Raw genomic sequence first — 17,683 nt, forward strand, 5'->3', positions numbered from 1 at the left:
GACAGAATACCTTACACAATGTTACATGATATTAGATAAGATATGCAAAAGGAAAATTTGGTAGACAAATTGCAAAGATATTAATAGGGAATTAAAGCTTTATTAAAAGTTCTGTTTTTTACTGGAACACTGAATCAAGTATTAGACATTGCTTGCAGTAGTAAAAGGCTAAGAAAGTAATTTCTCTGAGTAAAGAGAGAATAATAATGATACAGCAGTGAGAGAGTAGTAAAATCTAGCATAAGGACATTCTACCACTACAACTAGTGACAAATTTTCTTCAGACACTACTAAGCCTATCACATCATCTCCCATTTTCATACTTCATGAGTATCTAAATCACGTCTTCCAAAAATTTAGGTATGGAAGACTTCCTTTTCATGCCTTCAATCTATATAAACGGCAAAGATTTGGGTACTAGGACACTTCAGACTGAAGGACACTTTATAAAGAGCCTATTCATTTTCAAAACATGTATGTACATCATATTGTCTATCACAATAACTTGGAATCTCTACCCTAATCTAAGAGAGCAAGGCAATATTTATCAACAGAGAGAACGATGAATACAGAAAGAAAAAGCAGAGCAAGTCTGTTCTACTCTTAAAAGTCAACAACAAAAGAAGGTGAGAGCAGCTTTAATCTTAACTATTATTTACAGTCACAAAGTTCACAGCTCAGCAGTTGTACATCATGTATAAAACATACAAAAATAACTTTATGTATGGCCTTCTTTTTATCAAATGTTAACTGTCTCCTATCTAACATATGACCTTATTACCTAGATAAGTTTATTTAAGGAATACAGTAAATTATAAAAAATGTCTTATTTCCTTTCAGTCCCTCCATTTTTCTCAACTTTTACTGAAGACTAGTCTGCTTTCTGCCTTGACATTTCTAAGCAGACACTGCTACTCAATTCCCTTGTTTCAGAATACATAGGAGACTTTCCTGGACTAGTCCAGTGAAACCTAAAACCAAACATCAAAACCTTTACTTCTTGTATGTGGCTTTTTTCACAATATCATCCAATTGCAGAAGTATTTCATATACCCTTTCAAACAGTATCTGCTAGAGCCAAACATCATCAGCAAATTATGAAAGGTGCAAAATAACAGGACATTTACTGCTTGCTATTGCATCATAGCTCTGGAGACACGAACATTCCCTTATCATTTATCTTTGTCAGGAAACAATATTTTTAAATGGAGCGGTAAAGATGAAATCCAGAAGGCAATATTGTTCTGCTTACGGGAGGCAGAAAGCAAGCAGACATTTGATAAGCCAAGTGCTGTCACTCAGTTTGAAACAATGAGATCAGTAGGAAGTTTCTTCTGTAGAAATAATTTGTCAAACATGTATTTTTCTATCATCCTAACAGAGATGTGCTTCTAACTCTCCTTGGCTCAAAGGACATGTACTTTACACTGTGAAATAAAAGCAAAAAATTACAGGTCTATTACCTAGTATTCTATTTTGACATTATTATTACTAATAACTAATAGAACAGGAAACTGTTCCTGAATTTCTTCTATAAATTTGGATGAGCAGGTCTATCTCTGCCACAGCTGTCCCCAGCAGCTGCAGCAGTCAAGCCAGGGACAGAAGAGCTGGGACACTGTTCTGTGCTCTCAGTGCTCCCCCTGCTGCTGCCCAAGCTGCTCTCAGGGGAAAATGCCCAAGGTTGCAGAAGTAAATGCCCAATGCAGAAGTAAAAAGAGCATTAGGGCATGGCAAATAATACAATCAGTTACTATTTTTCTACAGCAGCATCCCTGCATTAAGCAAATATGCCCTTCTGAGACTGAGTAAGGATCCTGAAAAGGAGGAGCCTCAATTATGACATACATCCTATGTCTCACTGACAGTGAAAGGTTTTGGGAACCTGGGCACACTTTTCCCACATCCCCCAAGGCCTTCTCCCTACTAATGATTTTCTGTTTCCCATCCTCATTATTTTGTCTTTCACCTTACACTGCACATCTGCTGCCATTCTTTCACAAACATGTTCCGAGTCTGCATCTCTTTCATTCCCTCTGAGTGTGGGTAGAGTTTGACTGCACCTCCTGTATTCTGCAAATAATCAGGAAGACAAAGACAGTCTTGTAATTACAGCAGCAGAATAATGGAGAAGAGTACACCTGCCTCTGCCTTAATCCCTGTGGGATGCTAGACATGTCACCTCAACATCTCCAAGAGGGTCACTGAGTTTTTGCTCCTGATCTGCTGGCTATGCTGAAACCGAAGATGAGCTCACACAAATTCTGGGCTACATCAGGAATCATCTTGGGAGACTCTGTATCTATTCTCAGTGGTATATGAGCCTAAGTACGCTGCAAATCCCAGCTCCAGCAGTCCCAGATGTGGAATCTTGGTTTCTACACCACTGCCATCAGCCCAGTTTCATGTGATATTTTCTGACTGGGGGTCCCAAAGAAACACCACATCTGAAGCAGTTACACCCTTGGAACTCAAGATCACTGTGATATCTGATTCTGAGGAGAAATTCCTGTCACTTGAAGTCAGTAGAGTCAAGTGAAACGACCACACATAGCAAACACAAGATGCTTTAACTAGGCAAATATGATTAATTCACATACATTTACACATATACTCAACTATGTGGTTGTGTAGCTGCTGCCTCTCAGTGGGCAAGTGCCATTGACACCTATCATGAGCACCTCAAAATAAATCACACTGTCACCACAGCAGGATCTGACACTATACAGGAAATACATCCTGGAACCAAATGGGAAGTATAATGCACACTGAATAAGGTCAAAATTTTAAGTAAAAATGAGATTATAAAATCAGTACATCTGGACATGTATTGAAAGTAGAACAATACATTCAAAATTTTAATTCATCCTTGCATGTAGCATAAATAACAAATATTAAGATGATTCTTAATCTTTGCACTACTCTCATAGAAGGATTAAACCATTCATAAAACAAAAGTTTTAGGATTTAAAAACCTAATAGGTGATCTGTTTTCTCAAGTCATCAGTTCCAGGACCCAAAAAAATGGCCTGAAGTTGTGTCAGGGAAGGTTTAGGTTGGATATCAGGAAAAGGTTTTGCACCCAGAGGGTGTTTGGACACTGAACAGGCTCCCCAGGACTGCGGTCACAGCATCACCCTGACAGAGCTCAAGACGCATTTGGAGAACAGTCTCAGGCACAGAGTGTGAGTCTTGGGGATGGCTCTCTGCAGGCCCAGAGAACTGGACTTGATGATCCTTGTGAGCTCCTTCCAACTCAGTGAATTCTGTGATTTAATAAAAGTTATATGTTTAATCTCTGGATTAAGCTACTTCTCTATAATGTATCAAAACATAGGCACTTCCATAACTTACTCCACTCTAATATATTATGTTTGGGACAGGATTGACTGCCAAATTAATTTCTCTTTCTTAACATTAGCTAAAATAAAGTGAACCTGTGTTTGAAATACTTGTCTAACTTTGAGCACATCCCTAATACTAATAAATCAGTCTATTTGCACACTTAATTTTAAATGTTTAATGTCAAAGCATTTCAAGTACTTTACCATGAAAAAGAACTTAGCATATGAAGCATAAAGCCCTAAAATAGAATTCACCCAGGAAGTCATAAAGACTGCAAGGACACTCTGCTACAGAATGCATCTCTAGGAATGCCTTTCCATCCCACAGGCATAGCAGATTTGACCTGTGTTGGTTTGTAAGGAAGGCTATACACAAATATGGGCTGCGCAAAAAGGGAAGGAATTTGGTACCTTTATTCTTGAGTCTTGAAATTTAACCACAAGAACAGTTGCAATTAAGTTAATGGAATTTCTCATGTTAATGACAGACTTTTGTGTCTCCCTGAATCAATATGCACATGACTCACTCCAAAATGTGACTCACTGAAAACCTCATCCACCAGATGAAAAAGAAGAAACTGATAACTAAGGGCATAGGAGCCCACATAAAAGAAAAATGAAGTGTTAATAATTTAAAAAATATTAAAGAGAATTAAAGGCTACAGAATATTTGCCCTTGCATAAAGGAAAAAAATCGTAATTCAAAGTAACGTAAATCACTTTTGGCTTTAAATATCTCAGAGAAAACACTGCTTGAAGAATAGTTACAGAGGCATCTCTGTATTTAACAGCCCTATACCATCTGAATGTTATCATATAACATTTGAAAATCTCAGCGCTATGTAATTGCCATGAAAATCAGTTGTAAACCTTGCATTTTTCCTTTTTTAAAATTGTGAAAGAGAGGGTGGGTAAGTGGGTGGCAGTATGATGAAACTTATAGAAAACACATTATTTCTCATGAAATAGAGCAGAAGGAAGAGACATTAAACTAGCAGGAAAATCAGGTGGCAAGAGAGTAGGCAGAAGTCACCACTTTATTACTCCTCCAGTGCACATTTTTTTATTTAGCACACATATTCTCAATAGGAATGTGTCAATGAAAACGCAGTTATTATTCCATTAAGCTGCTGTTGCCTTAATAAAGAACATAAAAGAAAACCTACCTGAACAGTCAAAGGCAATCTAAAGAACTATATGCAGTACTGCATTAGTCATCTGAAGGTGAATGCTGGTTAAGAGTGGACAATCAAAAGAGCTTTGAAAAGCATTTTTGCTATGTGATTTACAGATCTAGCAGTAACAAATTACTTGTGGTTTGCCATATTGGCAGCCAAGTGCTAAACATAATGTAAACACAACACAGTAGAACAGTAGACAGCTGAAATGTCTTAGAAGGCATAGAAGTTGAAGGCCTAACTAGAAAAGATCAGCCAAAGAATAATCTACCTTTTGTTCTCAGAAGCACAAGCAATGGCTCAGACTCCTCTAGAGGTGCTGAGAACAATCACACACATCCCATCAGAGATGCAGCATACTATCAACTAGACAGCAGCTCTCAATGCAGCCTGATTTACACTGCACCTGGAAGCAGCATTCAAAATCATCTTCGATAGGAAGGCAAAGTCTTTGCTATGGCCAATAGGAAAATCTCCCAGTGTGAAGGTGACATACTTCAAGTTGCTGCTTCTTCCTGTATTATATAGTTAAACCAGTGATATCACTGCAGTAATCTCAATAACCACTACTGACAGAAGATGTAGGACAGGGTGTGCTTTTTCTGTGCTAGCTCATTGGTACTGTTTCCTTTTGCCTGTGGTAAATTCAACACCACACATTCAGATCCACTGCAGTACAAGCACACCTTTATGTTCTTTTCCAGACACATTCCTAAGTAGCTGAAGACTTAATATTTAAATTCTTTCTCCAGCCATTCATAATATAATGTCTTAAAGCTCCTATAAAATACAGATAAACAAGTCAGTAACAGGCTTTCATCTATAACTCCTGTGAAACACTATGTTTCTCAGGAGGTATCAATAACTAAATAAGCAATTGTGAACTGTTAAAATTACTTAGATTTCTTAAAGGAAACACCACTGACAGAGACAAAAGCAAGGCAATAAATATTCCAATACCTGTAAGTAAGAAACTATTAACAATGGAAAGAAAGACCAGCATAGCAATAAACAAGTAATTATATTTTAATATTATTTTTGTCTAAGGCAGTATTGAGGCTGCTTCTTTGCAGATTAGGAACAGCCTATGTTTCAGAAATGTTAGGCAAAGCATCAATATAAACAAAAATAATAATGGTAGTATTAATGCAAATTTCTTAATCTCAAATAATTACTGAAGTAAATAAAATGGTAGAACCTCTCCTGAGATTTTCCCTCATGACACTAAACTGAAACTTATGGTAAGTTTAGGAAGGATAGAGGCCAAGACAAGAGGAATGAAAATAGATATTCAAAAATTGTGTAAGTCATTCAACCTTCACATTTCTCTGGAAAAATAAAGAAACTGCTGTAAAGACCAACACGTGCATCATGTGACACAACACATCAAGTAAATCTGGTTTTTGATTCTAATTTCAGTTTAAAAACCTATACCACTGAAGTCAGGCAAGGATTCCAGTTATAATAAAGTCACAGAAAAGCTAAGGGGTGCTTTTCTAGCACACTCTTGATGTATGGGCAAACTTTTCTAATGCATACTAAATATCAGGCACTGGCCCTTAACTGAATTCCTCAAGATATTATATTCTATAGAGGTATAGGAATCTGGTCCAGCATATTTTTCTATTCATTTTCTACTTGCTGAGCTTATTAACAGGGTCTGGAAAAATCTGTCAACAGAATACAATGAAACTCTATCTTATGAATGGTCAACTTTCAAAACTTAAGGAAAAAAATACTGAATTTATTTTATAGTCCCATTATAAAAAAAAATCTGCTTGTAGCCACTAAGATAGAATAAAAATGAAATTAAACAAGTAGTCCAAATAAACTGCCCAATGCTGTAATTTCAGCTACTAAACAATTTTTAAAGAGAGCATTATTTTGTATTAGCTTGTCATGGGTGGTCATTTTGCCCTGTGAAATATGCACATTATTTATCATTAGCATTATTTGTATACCTCTTACAAAGAGGCAAACAAAAGAAAGCAAGACTGTGGCTTCTAAGAAAGTACCTACTTAGCCAACTTCAAAAGAATCATTGAATCAAATATACTGAAACCATACATTTAATCCCCACCCCTTAGGATCCTGTAGAAGTTCACATGGCTCTGATGGATTAGCAGGCTTCATCTCCTGGTTACACCATTGGGATAAAATGATGCTGTTCCACTCACCACAGAAAACAACTGAGACATATCCATAGAGTTCTTACTTTTCTCATGCATTTCCTGTCAGATGGTGATCATCAGGCTTCACTGCAAGTTCCAAGCTTAATGACTTAATTCCTACACTAATGGAATAGACATTAAATCAGTGTTGACTTGAGTTATATACAAAAATATTTCTTTTTTTCCCCTCTACTCTTTGTTACTTGATGTGTAGGTATAACACTCATTCTGAGACCCTTATGCATTTTAAAGAACAATCAAACCTGCATTGGTACCTGCTGACAACCTGGTACCTGCTGATAAGAGTTCTAAATTATTACAGAAATTTCTATCTCTTAAAATGTAGAAACATCAAAAGTTAAAATGTTCTAGAACAATGTATTTTTTGTTTAGATTGCAGGATAGGTTCTTCTTTCCTTATTAACTCAGTTATCTTTTCCCTGATGTAAATATATATATATATGACTGTGAAAAACAAATCTACACATCTAAGCTCATTCTTCTTATATTCTACCAAAAGCAGTTTTTCCAGAGAGCAAAAAATATGTTTCAGAAATTAAAATCTGATTTTACCTAAATGTCAGCAAAGTCTTTCAAATTCCTTCTAGACCTCATACATCGCTCCATACTCTATTGCTCAAATGTGATAAACCAATACACCTTTGGAGTATCAGTGTTCCTACCTGTGATGCTCTAAATCACATAGGCAGAACCTGTATTTTGAGAAGACCAAGGAAGATGAAAAGAACTTTTTGTTCTCTTGTGAAGGAGAATCTGAAATTGTGATTCTGACTGGAACACTGGAGAACAGTCTGAGGACAGGAGAAACCCAAGGGAAATGGAGAGCAGGAGTCCATGACAGATTTTTTTTGACAAACTTCTAATGAATGTCAGTTCTTGAGGGAAGCAACTCCGGTTGCCAATAACTTAGTGTTCCTGACAATTTGGTTTTATAATAATATCACGAAGAGTTGATGCTAACATTAAAAAAGTCACCTGCCTGGGTGGAAATGTCATGGTATTATCTTCTCATTCTGTTCTCCTTCCAAACTCTCTGGGAAGGTCCCAAATGAATCTGGAGACTGCAGCTTAAGTATGGGCATCATGTTGTACACTACTGAATACTCCCACGATGACAGATCCTGAGGGTAGCACAAGAAATGAAAGAGAAGGGGTTCTGCTGTGCAGCATTGGCAACAGTGGCACAATGGCACAGGCAGCTCAAGCATGTTAAAAAAAATCATGAAACACAGATGAGAAAGAAGGTTCTCTAAAGCACTGAGTAATATTAAAAAAAAAAGATATTTAATGCAAGCAAATATATTTCATATTGGGGAGATGATTTCAGGATCAGTTCTGACAGAGCCCTCAGATGTTGGCTAATCCTACTGAGATTAGTAGATATCCTTGGTGTTCATCTAAGTATAATGAAACAGACATGACTCTACATATGTGCTCAGTATTGAACTGAAATTGTTCTTGTAAAAAAAAAATCTACTGTAGTCAAGTTAATAAAACCTAGATATCAAACAGAATTCTTGAGTAGACAAAATTTTGCTAATCATTGCCACAGCACCCCAAATTTACACACAGCTTTATAACCACAAAGACAAACAAGCTCTTTGATCTGAAAAGCTTGTATTATAATTACTTTATATGGAAAAAATTCTAAACCCATATCCAAGGTCCTTATGTAAAAGATTCAGCTGAGATGAAAGGGTCCACAGTAGGGCAAGTCAAAGTGCTTGGCAGCATGGAAAGACTTACATACAAAATAAGAAAATTGTAAGATTACTTAGTCAGGAAAAGGAAAGCTTTAAGAAAGAACAAGCCGGAAATATTACAAATTATGAAGGGTGTGCACAAAGCATTTGTTCTTTTCTACTGTATTAGATTTTACCATATAAGAATAAATGGAAGCATAAACTCAGCCAATAAGAGAAAATGCCTCTGTCTAGAGCACACGTTCTGCAAAAAAGCAATACAGGGTTTTACATGGTGGTAAACAATGTGACAGACTGGAGCAAAAGGATTAGATACCTTTAGGCTTCACCACTGCAAGCTAAACACACAACAGCATTCAGAGAGATGCATTTGTCTGTAAGCTATTTTCCTGCTAGTACCTGATAGTCAAGGAATTTGCCACACACACATAATTGCACAGACTGCTTAAATATTCTAGAAAATCATTCTAGTGGAAAAAAGAGCAGGTACTTTTCAATGCAGATTAAATGAATTGGTGGTTTGGCCAGCACATTCCCCTAGTTATACTTAACTCCATGTAGTTTAAATCATACTAAGTGTTGTCATGTTTTGAGATTTTATATTCCTAAACAAGCAATGGCTTTCTCACAGGGTAGGTCTGTGCAGCTCACGGGAGGATTGGCTAGCAATCTTTCTACCCGAAATCACAGCAGCAGGGAGCTGCAGGCTAATTTAGTCAGCTGTGAAGCATGATACCAGGCAAATTATTCTGTGCAGAGCTCCACATAGCTCCTATTAGGACCCCTCCAACATAAATTTTCACAACACTGTGCTGAAGCATAGCCTAACCTACAGATACAGAACATAATCTTTTTTAATAGCTACAGAACACACCTTAGGAAAGGATACTTTTAGAAAGTCTGAACTCCCCTTCACTAGGTAGGTAGCCTAAAAGAGGAGGAAAAATTTTGTAGCCAGTGGGTTTCCTTCTGTTTCTTTGTAATCACTAGCTCATGTTTAAACAGAATTAGAAATCCTTTTTAAAGCAATTTATGGAAAGTATATAATTCCACACTGACCAAGTGGATGTTTGGTACTGGATGTCCCATTATAAATATCTAATGAAAAAAAGGAGCAGCAGCAACAGTTCTCAGTGGGAAATACTACTGTGTGCACTAGAAATTGGGAGTAGCAGATGGTTTTTAGTGAGGTGGTAGCTTTTAAAATAAATTTTTAAAGTTATATAATCTTATCTTCAGAGTGTGGGTAGACCTCTTCAACAAGGGAATCTCAAAAAGTTATGTTTACATATCCTAGGAGAGATGGTCATCATATTTTCACTTCTCATAGAAATAAGAGTCAGTATATGCTTGCAAAATAGGATTCATTACTGAACTGGGTAAAAGAGCAACTTAATACAAAATTCTTGCAGTGTCATAATTCGGCAATACTAAAATTATCTAACACTATCATAAAAAAGGAATTCAGTAAAGCAACAGTCTTCCAAACACTGTCTCTCAATACATCATAAATACCTGCAAAATGCATTGAAGTTTTATTATCAAATTCACCAAGTGTTACTATATTAAATTATTTAAATTTATCTGTTTCTGTCCTTGAAGCCCCATACAATCAGGCCTGATTATCTTACTATTCCCTAATGAATAAGCAACCAAAATTGTTCTGGAAGGTGTTTTTACTGTATCCTCATTAGTAAGCCATTGCACATACTTCTGGCTTGCTCATCACCATTTTTCTCTGAAATTCTGTATTCCTCTCTCAATAATGCATGCAAGTGTGTGGTGTTTTTAAAAGCTCAAGACAGCAATTATTTTACTCGAGCATGTTTGGTCACTCTTAGCTATTATATTTCAATCCAGCCATTATTTAAATGTTAGATTAAAAGTAAAAACCAAAACAGTATTCTTGAATAATGCTACTAAACAGTTTACTACAATATTCAACAAGCTCTAGCAATTACTTTGTGAAACAATAAAAAAATCCTGTACTTTTTCTAAAAAATAATTGCTCTTTAGAGAAAAAAATTAATCAGAATAACTGACTTCTGAAAAACCATGCATAAATTTTACCCACTCTAATATAATCTCTTACTCAACTTCTCTCAAAACCACATAATTCTATGATTTTGAATCTCTCCTTAGATATAAACCAGACACGATTATAGTTTTATTGCTGTTATATAGCCTCATATTCTTGCTATTCTGACATAAGAGTAAAAATTGTGTCTTTGACTATGTACCGTCACTCTTCAGCAATCTTATTATATTTTTACATATATTTTTTTCCACTCTCTCAACATGCACAAGTATCAACTTCCCATTCTGGATGACAGAAACTGACATTTATATGCCTGTGATGAAATCCAAATCTTTTCCCTGAGACTACACAGAACCTTTCCTCATGTTTAAATTTAAATTACTGCTGCCAGCCTTTATTATCTATTATATAACCACATTAAATTTAAACAGATATGCTGCTGCCACTTCTGTGAAGTCCCTCTGTAGTGCAGTTACTACACGGTTTTACTATCTTCAGTTTATAAAAAATAAATTGGGGGCATCTTAAGTTTCTCAGTATTTATACCATGTAATTAAGCAAAATCTTTTAACACACTCCGCTTTTAAGAACACAGAAAACTCTCAAGAATTTTTCTTTAATCTAAACTCATGTCACAAATCCAAAGACAGTAAGACATTGCATTTGCACTTGAAAATCAGTAACACATTTTTTTTGTCATGCTTCTGAACACAACAGCATAAATGTAAAAGCAAACATTGCAACCACCTACTACAAAAGATTAAAGGGACTGTTCTGAAGACTATATTTCAATGTGGAGCCTCAGTTCTATTGAAGTGGCACATTTTAAAATTAGTACTAGTTCAAAACAATATCAGGAGTTCTCAGAAAATATGGAATACTTATGGTTTCTACATGAAAAGAAAACCACACTTTAAAAATAAAGATGGAAATAAACTTTTGAATACAGAGTAAGATGAAGCTTTTTTAAGAGAGAATTTTAGGAAAACATTTTTCAAATAAAACATCAAGTTTACTAAAGAAAGTCTGAGATTTACTGTACCCAACACGTACATCTAGCAAATATCTATTTACACACACAGGCAAGTGGAGAAGTTCTTAATCTCTACTTTTTTTTTGCAGTCACAGGTTGTCCAAAGCAAGTAAAAAGTCAAATATTCTTTGAAATCCATAGGAATTTCTTACATGTAGAAAAAGCCCATATTTTTATTTTCCGATATTATTTTTTTAAAGAACACAATGTGCAAATACATTGCAATACAGCTGGTGCATTTCTGGGTTTAATTAGAATTCTTAGTCCTGACATGAATACATACACAGGAATCTCACACCTGACAGGAAACTGGCAATGATCTTAGAATGCCACAGAGGAATCTAAAGCAATTTTCTTGTGGGTGCTCAGGATTCTCACAATACACACTTTGACAATCTTCTGTTCATTTCCCTGACACATTTAATTTTTCAGGATCCCTGCTTTGTACATTATAACTATTTAAATTGTCTTGCTTGCTGTTCAATTCACACAGATCGTTTGAATGCACACTTGGTGTATAACCTCTTTGCCATGATACACTTCTAAATTTAGTCCTGATGTTTTATTTTGTAGCTTAAATGTATGTCATGATGTTCCATACATTTTTCTCCTAGAGGAATTTAAGGTGTTAATTTTGAAGCATTTTGGACTATCAACTGTGTTAAAATGCACAATTTTAACACAGCAACGAGAAATGTTGGAAAACTCTTATATAAGATGGTTGCTTTTGTTCTTGAAATTACTGAACCAGACTGCCATCTATTGGAAAATAAATATTTTTTAAATTATACTTTAAAAAAAAACAAACCTGAAACTGCAATCACACTTAATTCATCTTGAAAAGGAAACACCTTTCCAAATGAACTGTGATATAAATCAAGGACTTTTGTATATTTTTTTTTCCACCTCATGTTTTCTGAAATATGCTTTGAAGCACAGTTGCTTTTCTGACTCATGGAACAATCAAATCCTAGTTTTTTTGAAAGATTTTTATCTAGGGAACAATGTAATATGTCAGCACTGAGCAAAACACAAGTATAAAGCTTCCCAAGCTTGCCTGTGCAGCACCAGTCAGGGCTTTCCATGTCTTAGCATACATAGGTCAACTAAAAAGCATATTCAAGTCACAATGGCCAAAATGGGAAAAACAAAGACAGGAACTGAAAGTAAAAATCTATGCAGTGACAATCACCCAGCATACAAGTAATTAAGAAATACTAGAAATTGCAACTAAAATGATGCATAGCTGTAGGAACACCTTTTGGAGCTCTCCCTGAAGTAGAATTGCAAAACTGTGTTCAATCTGGTCTTTAATTTTGTGGAGACAATGAATAGGGGCTCGTTGCATGCTATGTTTTAGTGACTGGTAAAGGCAGACTAGGAAACATGGCATTAATATCTGCACAACAGCACACCAAACACAGCTGGAGTGGCAAAAGAAAACATTTAAATTATGACATTTCCAGTGCAGCCTTGACTTCCTTTAGTTTATCCTTAACAGAGTACTCTTCAAATTAAAAGATAACATTAACTTACTCTCATCTGACTTTCTGCTGTTAGCATTCAGTCTTTTCCTCCCTCTTCATTAACCACTCCCTCCAATTCAGGCAGCTAAGACAATCTGTTCTTCTGTCACAGTTCCCCTTTCAACTTTTGGAAGGGAAGCATCCTTTGGGGACATTTTCACTCATCTCCAGATCTGTTCCTATTCATGTCTACACTATGGGTGTACTGCTACTGTCCTTACTTCTACTTACTGCTCTATTGTACTCTCCCTCTCCCAGATGTCATGCCTTCCACCTCACCACCAATTTTCCTAGTCAGCTCCTCCATGTCCCAAGGAAATTTAAGAGTCAAAGCTTATTAGTAATTTGGAACTCTGAGGACCAAACCAAAGAGTTCCTTTTTTCATTTTGTTTTTTTTTTTTCACTGAACCTCAGACCTGTGCAAACTCTGCTTCCGATTTGACTTGAAAATACTGTAAGCACATAAATCTCTGGGGTTTTAATGCCCTGTCACAAATCACACACCTGGCCAACAGAAACATATAATACAAACATGTACTGTTTTCAATGCAAAATTAGATGAAAAGAAGTAGTTCCTTATTACAAACATTCCAAAACAACTTGTTATGTTGTTGGATGACTACCTGTCTAATAACACAGCAAATGGAGGAATGGATTCCATTCTGTCCTTAACCTAAAAGTCTTCCAACCCACTTCTTTCAAAGAAAGTATAGAATTCTCCAAGTGCTCTATCATTGAGCATGCAAGATGCCCAAGACCAGAAAAGGAAGAGAATGTTCCTATGAACAAGGCATCCAAAGTCCTGCTCTCCAGATTGCACTGGTATTTTTCCAGTGGCTGTACAATGCAGAAACAATACTAGAAGGGATCATAGCCTGATGTCTGTACTTTATCTGGGAGACTATACAACCAATGGAAACTCACCCCTATGCCATGGTCAGAATTGAGCACCACTTTTCCAGATGAAGCCTTTACTGTCAAGTTATTGTATTAAAAAGCAGGCATTCACACTACCCTTACATTAACAAAAACTGTGAGCCCCACTGTTTCAAACACTAGAGGTTGGCAGTTAAAATTCAGGATAGAATTCCAGCCTGTGCATTCTGGATAGACAGACACTCCTTTCTACAGTCCCAAATCAACCATAACCTCATTTAGTCTCAGCAGTTTTGGCCCTCCTGAAAAGAGCCAATTGTTTAAAAAAATGCTTTGAAATACACTTTGCCTTCTGATTTCTTCTCTTTCCCAAGCCTATGCTAGCCTCAGGAGGTGGCTCCTGATGCTCCTTGCTCCAGCTTCCTAAGTTTATGATCCACAAGTTACTATTCAAATCAAATTCCCCAGTCTTGGCCCCCTACTTCTCTAAACAATAGCATGATGCAAAAAATTCTGATGTCTCCAAGCAGCCAGTGCCTTTGCAGAATCTCCCTCAGGGTCACAAAGTGGCATGACATAGGATTTGGAAACTTTTCAGATTGCTGAACTACATGAAGTTGAAAAGCCTTCAACAGTCATCGTCTCTGGAATCGACATAAGTTTCAGGAAATGGCACCACCTAACACATTATCAATGGGGAGCTAACTTCTACACCTCTTCAGAGCTGATGCCAGCACAGCCAGCAATGAAAGTTAGGAAAAATCTGCTGATATGAACCTGCATATGAACTGATACGAACCTGAAGTAACTGCTCCTTAGTGGAAGCACACCAGGTGTGGCTCCAGCCCTCTGTTGGAGCTGGTAACTGAGAAAGGCAACATTCAGTCCAGCAGGCAGAAAGAGTCTGTGCTCCAGACAGACTCCATAGGGTGTCCTGTGCTGCCCATACTTTCAAAGGGTCTTGGTATGTGCAGTAGAGGCAAATATGAGGTGAATAAATGCAGACAAAATATAAGAACCCCCTTAACCTATTGAGATTCTTACAGAAGCTTCCCATGGAGGAGAAAACTTTAAGTCAGAAAAAGCTGCAAGAATCTCTCTTTAATACATACCCAAGCAATCTATTTCTGACTCTCCACATCTATATACATCTTCGCTTCTTTCTCTCTGCATCTTCATGTTCTTATATAAATATTCATTTAAGTTTCTTCAATCATCACTGTACTGTCACACATCTTCCTTGACTGCACTTGCTGGTCCTGCCCCCAGAGCAGTTTGGCAGCATTCACCTTTGCAATCATTTTCAGAGCTACGCATATCTCTTCACTTTAGTGCTTCTTCCCAATTACTCTTTCATGGCCCCTTACAGAGCATGTTGATTTTCATATCACCCAGGGAGCCTAAACACAAAGGGAAGGCAATACCTGCCCAAAACTAAAAGGTGTATCAAAAATGGAAGCAACTTCCATTTTTTTAATGCAAGGTAGCCAGGTAGCATCTGAACAGACTGAATAACCATAAAATACATTAAAAATGAAATGGCTGCTTTAGAACAAACAGGAAAATCTCATATCACAGCAAAGAGTCCTCTCCATACGGATCTGTATAGCTGGGTTTACTGCAGGGGGAAACATATTCTGCCCTCCATGCTAACTTCATGTTGGGAGTGCACAGCCATCATCTTGACTACAGTTTTCTCTAAAAGAAAAGCTGGATGCCCCAGCAGGAAAGCACCATAAAATGCTTCAAACAGTCTCCAATTTCAAAGATTTGTTTCCACATCTAGTTCAATTCAAAATATATGAAATATCTAGAAAATATATTGCCTAATTTACCTTTATATTTCCCTGTCACAGAAATCACAGATTTAGTGTCTGAATACTTTCTATTCATATTGTACTTCATTTAGGCCTGAGCAGACAGATTTATATAGAATACATTTTCTGCAAAACAGCAGCTGAGAAGATTTAAATAGCAGTTAGCACCTAAATTCAGAGAGACACTAGACAAGCGTCTAAAAATGATTAAATGGGATTAGTATCTTGTTCAAATTCAGTTCAATATGAGTTATGTATCTAAACATTCAAACATCTAGAAGGGCTTTTCAAAAGTATCTACTGCATTTCAGGGTAGCTACGCATCTTCGGAAATCTCATTTTGTCTACATATGTCATAATAAATCCTCCAAAACATGAAAGTCTTTAACTTGCCATGGTTTTCCTCACACAAGAGAGCATAATTTTTCTTAACTTATGAAAAATGTTAACTGAAATTTAGAACTTAGCAGTTTTCCTTTGTTCTCTGCTTTATTCCCTGAGCAATCACATTTATTTAGTGTCACAATTTAAGTTTCAGTCTAAACCAGCTAAAACCAGGAAACCTAATGAGGAAGAGAATTTAAAAAAAAAAAGCCTTGTTACAGTAAAGAAAAAATGAATCCTAGACTACTTTATTCATAATATTAGTAGCAATGAAGTTATCTTCAACTGTAGTTGGAAATCACTGAAGTATCACAACCACAATTATCTGTATTAGAGATTCAATCTTCAATACCATTAGGCCACCATGAAAGCTATATAGTAATAAAATATAGAAGAAAAATAACTGAGGATGTTTAGCTGGTTCTTTTGGTGGCATATCTGATCAGATTCTGTTAACATTTAGCATTCAGTATTAAACATACTGATCTCCACTGATTTCACAAAAAAAACACCTTCCTTGCACTCACCATGCTCAAAACAAGTAACCTGAATTAGTGGTGACATGAAAAGCCATTCTGAGGTGTGCTAAGCAATACCTTTGAGAAAGGAAGGGAACATTAAATTCTGAATCTGTAAGAAGCACATGTTATTTTTTTTATTATAATGTTACCTTGCACTATTCTCACTCTTTTATTATTTCTTTCTTGAATGTGCTATAAATAAATCAGATGTAACTGAATACATTGTCCTTGTATCCCATCTTACTTACTACATTAAGCTTGGTTTGGCTTCCACTGGTCATAAGATCTTCCTCTGATACTTTACTAAAATTTTCCAGATAATGGTCTGATAGTGTATGAGACAGATCTTCAAAAGAGTATTCCTTTTCTTGGCACAATTTGATTTCATCTAAGAGCTTTGATAATTCTCCAGTCACAGCTTCACCTTTAAAAACAGACACACCATTAGTCAGTAATTAGAATACCGGGGTAATTTATGCCTAAAAAGGAAATGCACATTCTTTAAACTTTATCATCTATTATTTTCCATACCTTATCTTCTAAACAATATCTTCATGCACCATTCCCTGCTCAAAAATAATGGCATCTTGTTCCAGGCTAGGAATTTGCTTGAGGCAATCTACATACTTCTGCATGGCCCTGTACCTTGCATTTAATTAGGATGAATATATACTTACCCTTTCTATGTTTTCTAATCCTGAAAATTTATAGAAATAGCAACTATCCAAGAATGTAAAATTAATCCAGGGAAGGAAAGTTTCTACAAACATACAAAATCAATACCCCATACTCTGCATCGGATTCATGTTTGCTGCTGTAATTAATTAATACACTACATAAGCTCTGTAAACTGTAAGTGACTAAGAATGCATATCTCCCCCATCAAAGCAGCTATGCTTTATGAATAATTCTTGCTCACTCTCCCAGGATTAAATGGAGTGGTGGAAGAATATACTGGGCAAACCCTACGTGCTTAAAACATGCCTTCCTACAGCAGTCTATCAGAAACCCACACTTAGTGCGTTCTGCACTGTGTTTCAAGTTTTCTCCTTAATTTTTCAGATTTCTTA

General features: G+C 36.3%; 1 protein-coding gene across 1 annotated transcript in view; it reads right to left on the reverse strand.

Annotated features, from left to right (window-relative positions):
* ANKS1B (ankyrin repeat and sterile alpha motif domain containing 1B) overlaps positions 1–17,683 on the reverse strand; it is a 407,322-nt gene that overhangs the window by 310,995 nt on the left and 78,644 nt on the right. Inside the window, exon 8 of the mRNA XM_059471865.1 lies at positions 16,862–17,037. Coding sequence (XP_059327848.1) covers positions 16,862–17,037 — 176 coding nt within the window. The remainder of the gene's footprint in view (positions 1–16,861; positions 17,038–17,683) is intronic.

This window comes from Ammospiza nelsoni, chromosome 5, assembly GCF_027579445.1.
Source record: "Ammospiza nelsoni isolate bAmmNel1 chromosome 5, bAmmNel1.pri, whole genome shotgun sequence".
Taxonomy (NCBI): domain Eukaryota; kingdom Metazoa; phylum Chordata; class Aves; order Passeriformes; family Passerellidae; genus Ammospiza; species Ammospiza nelsoni.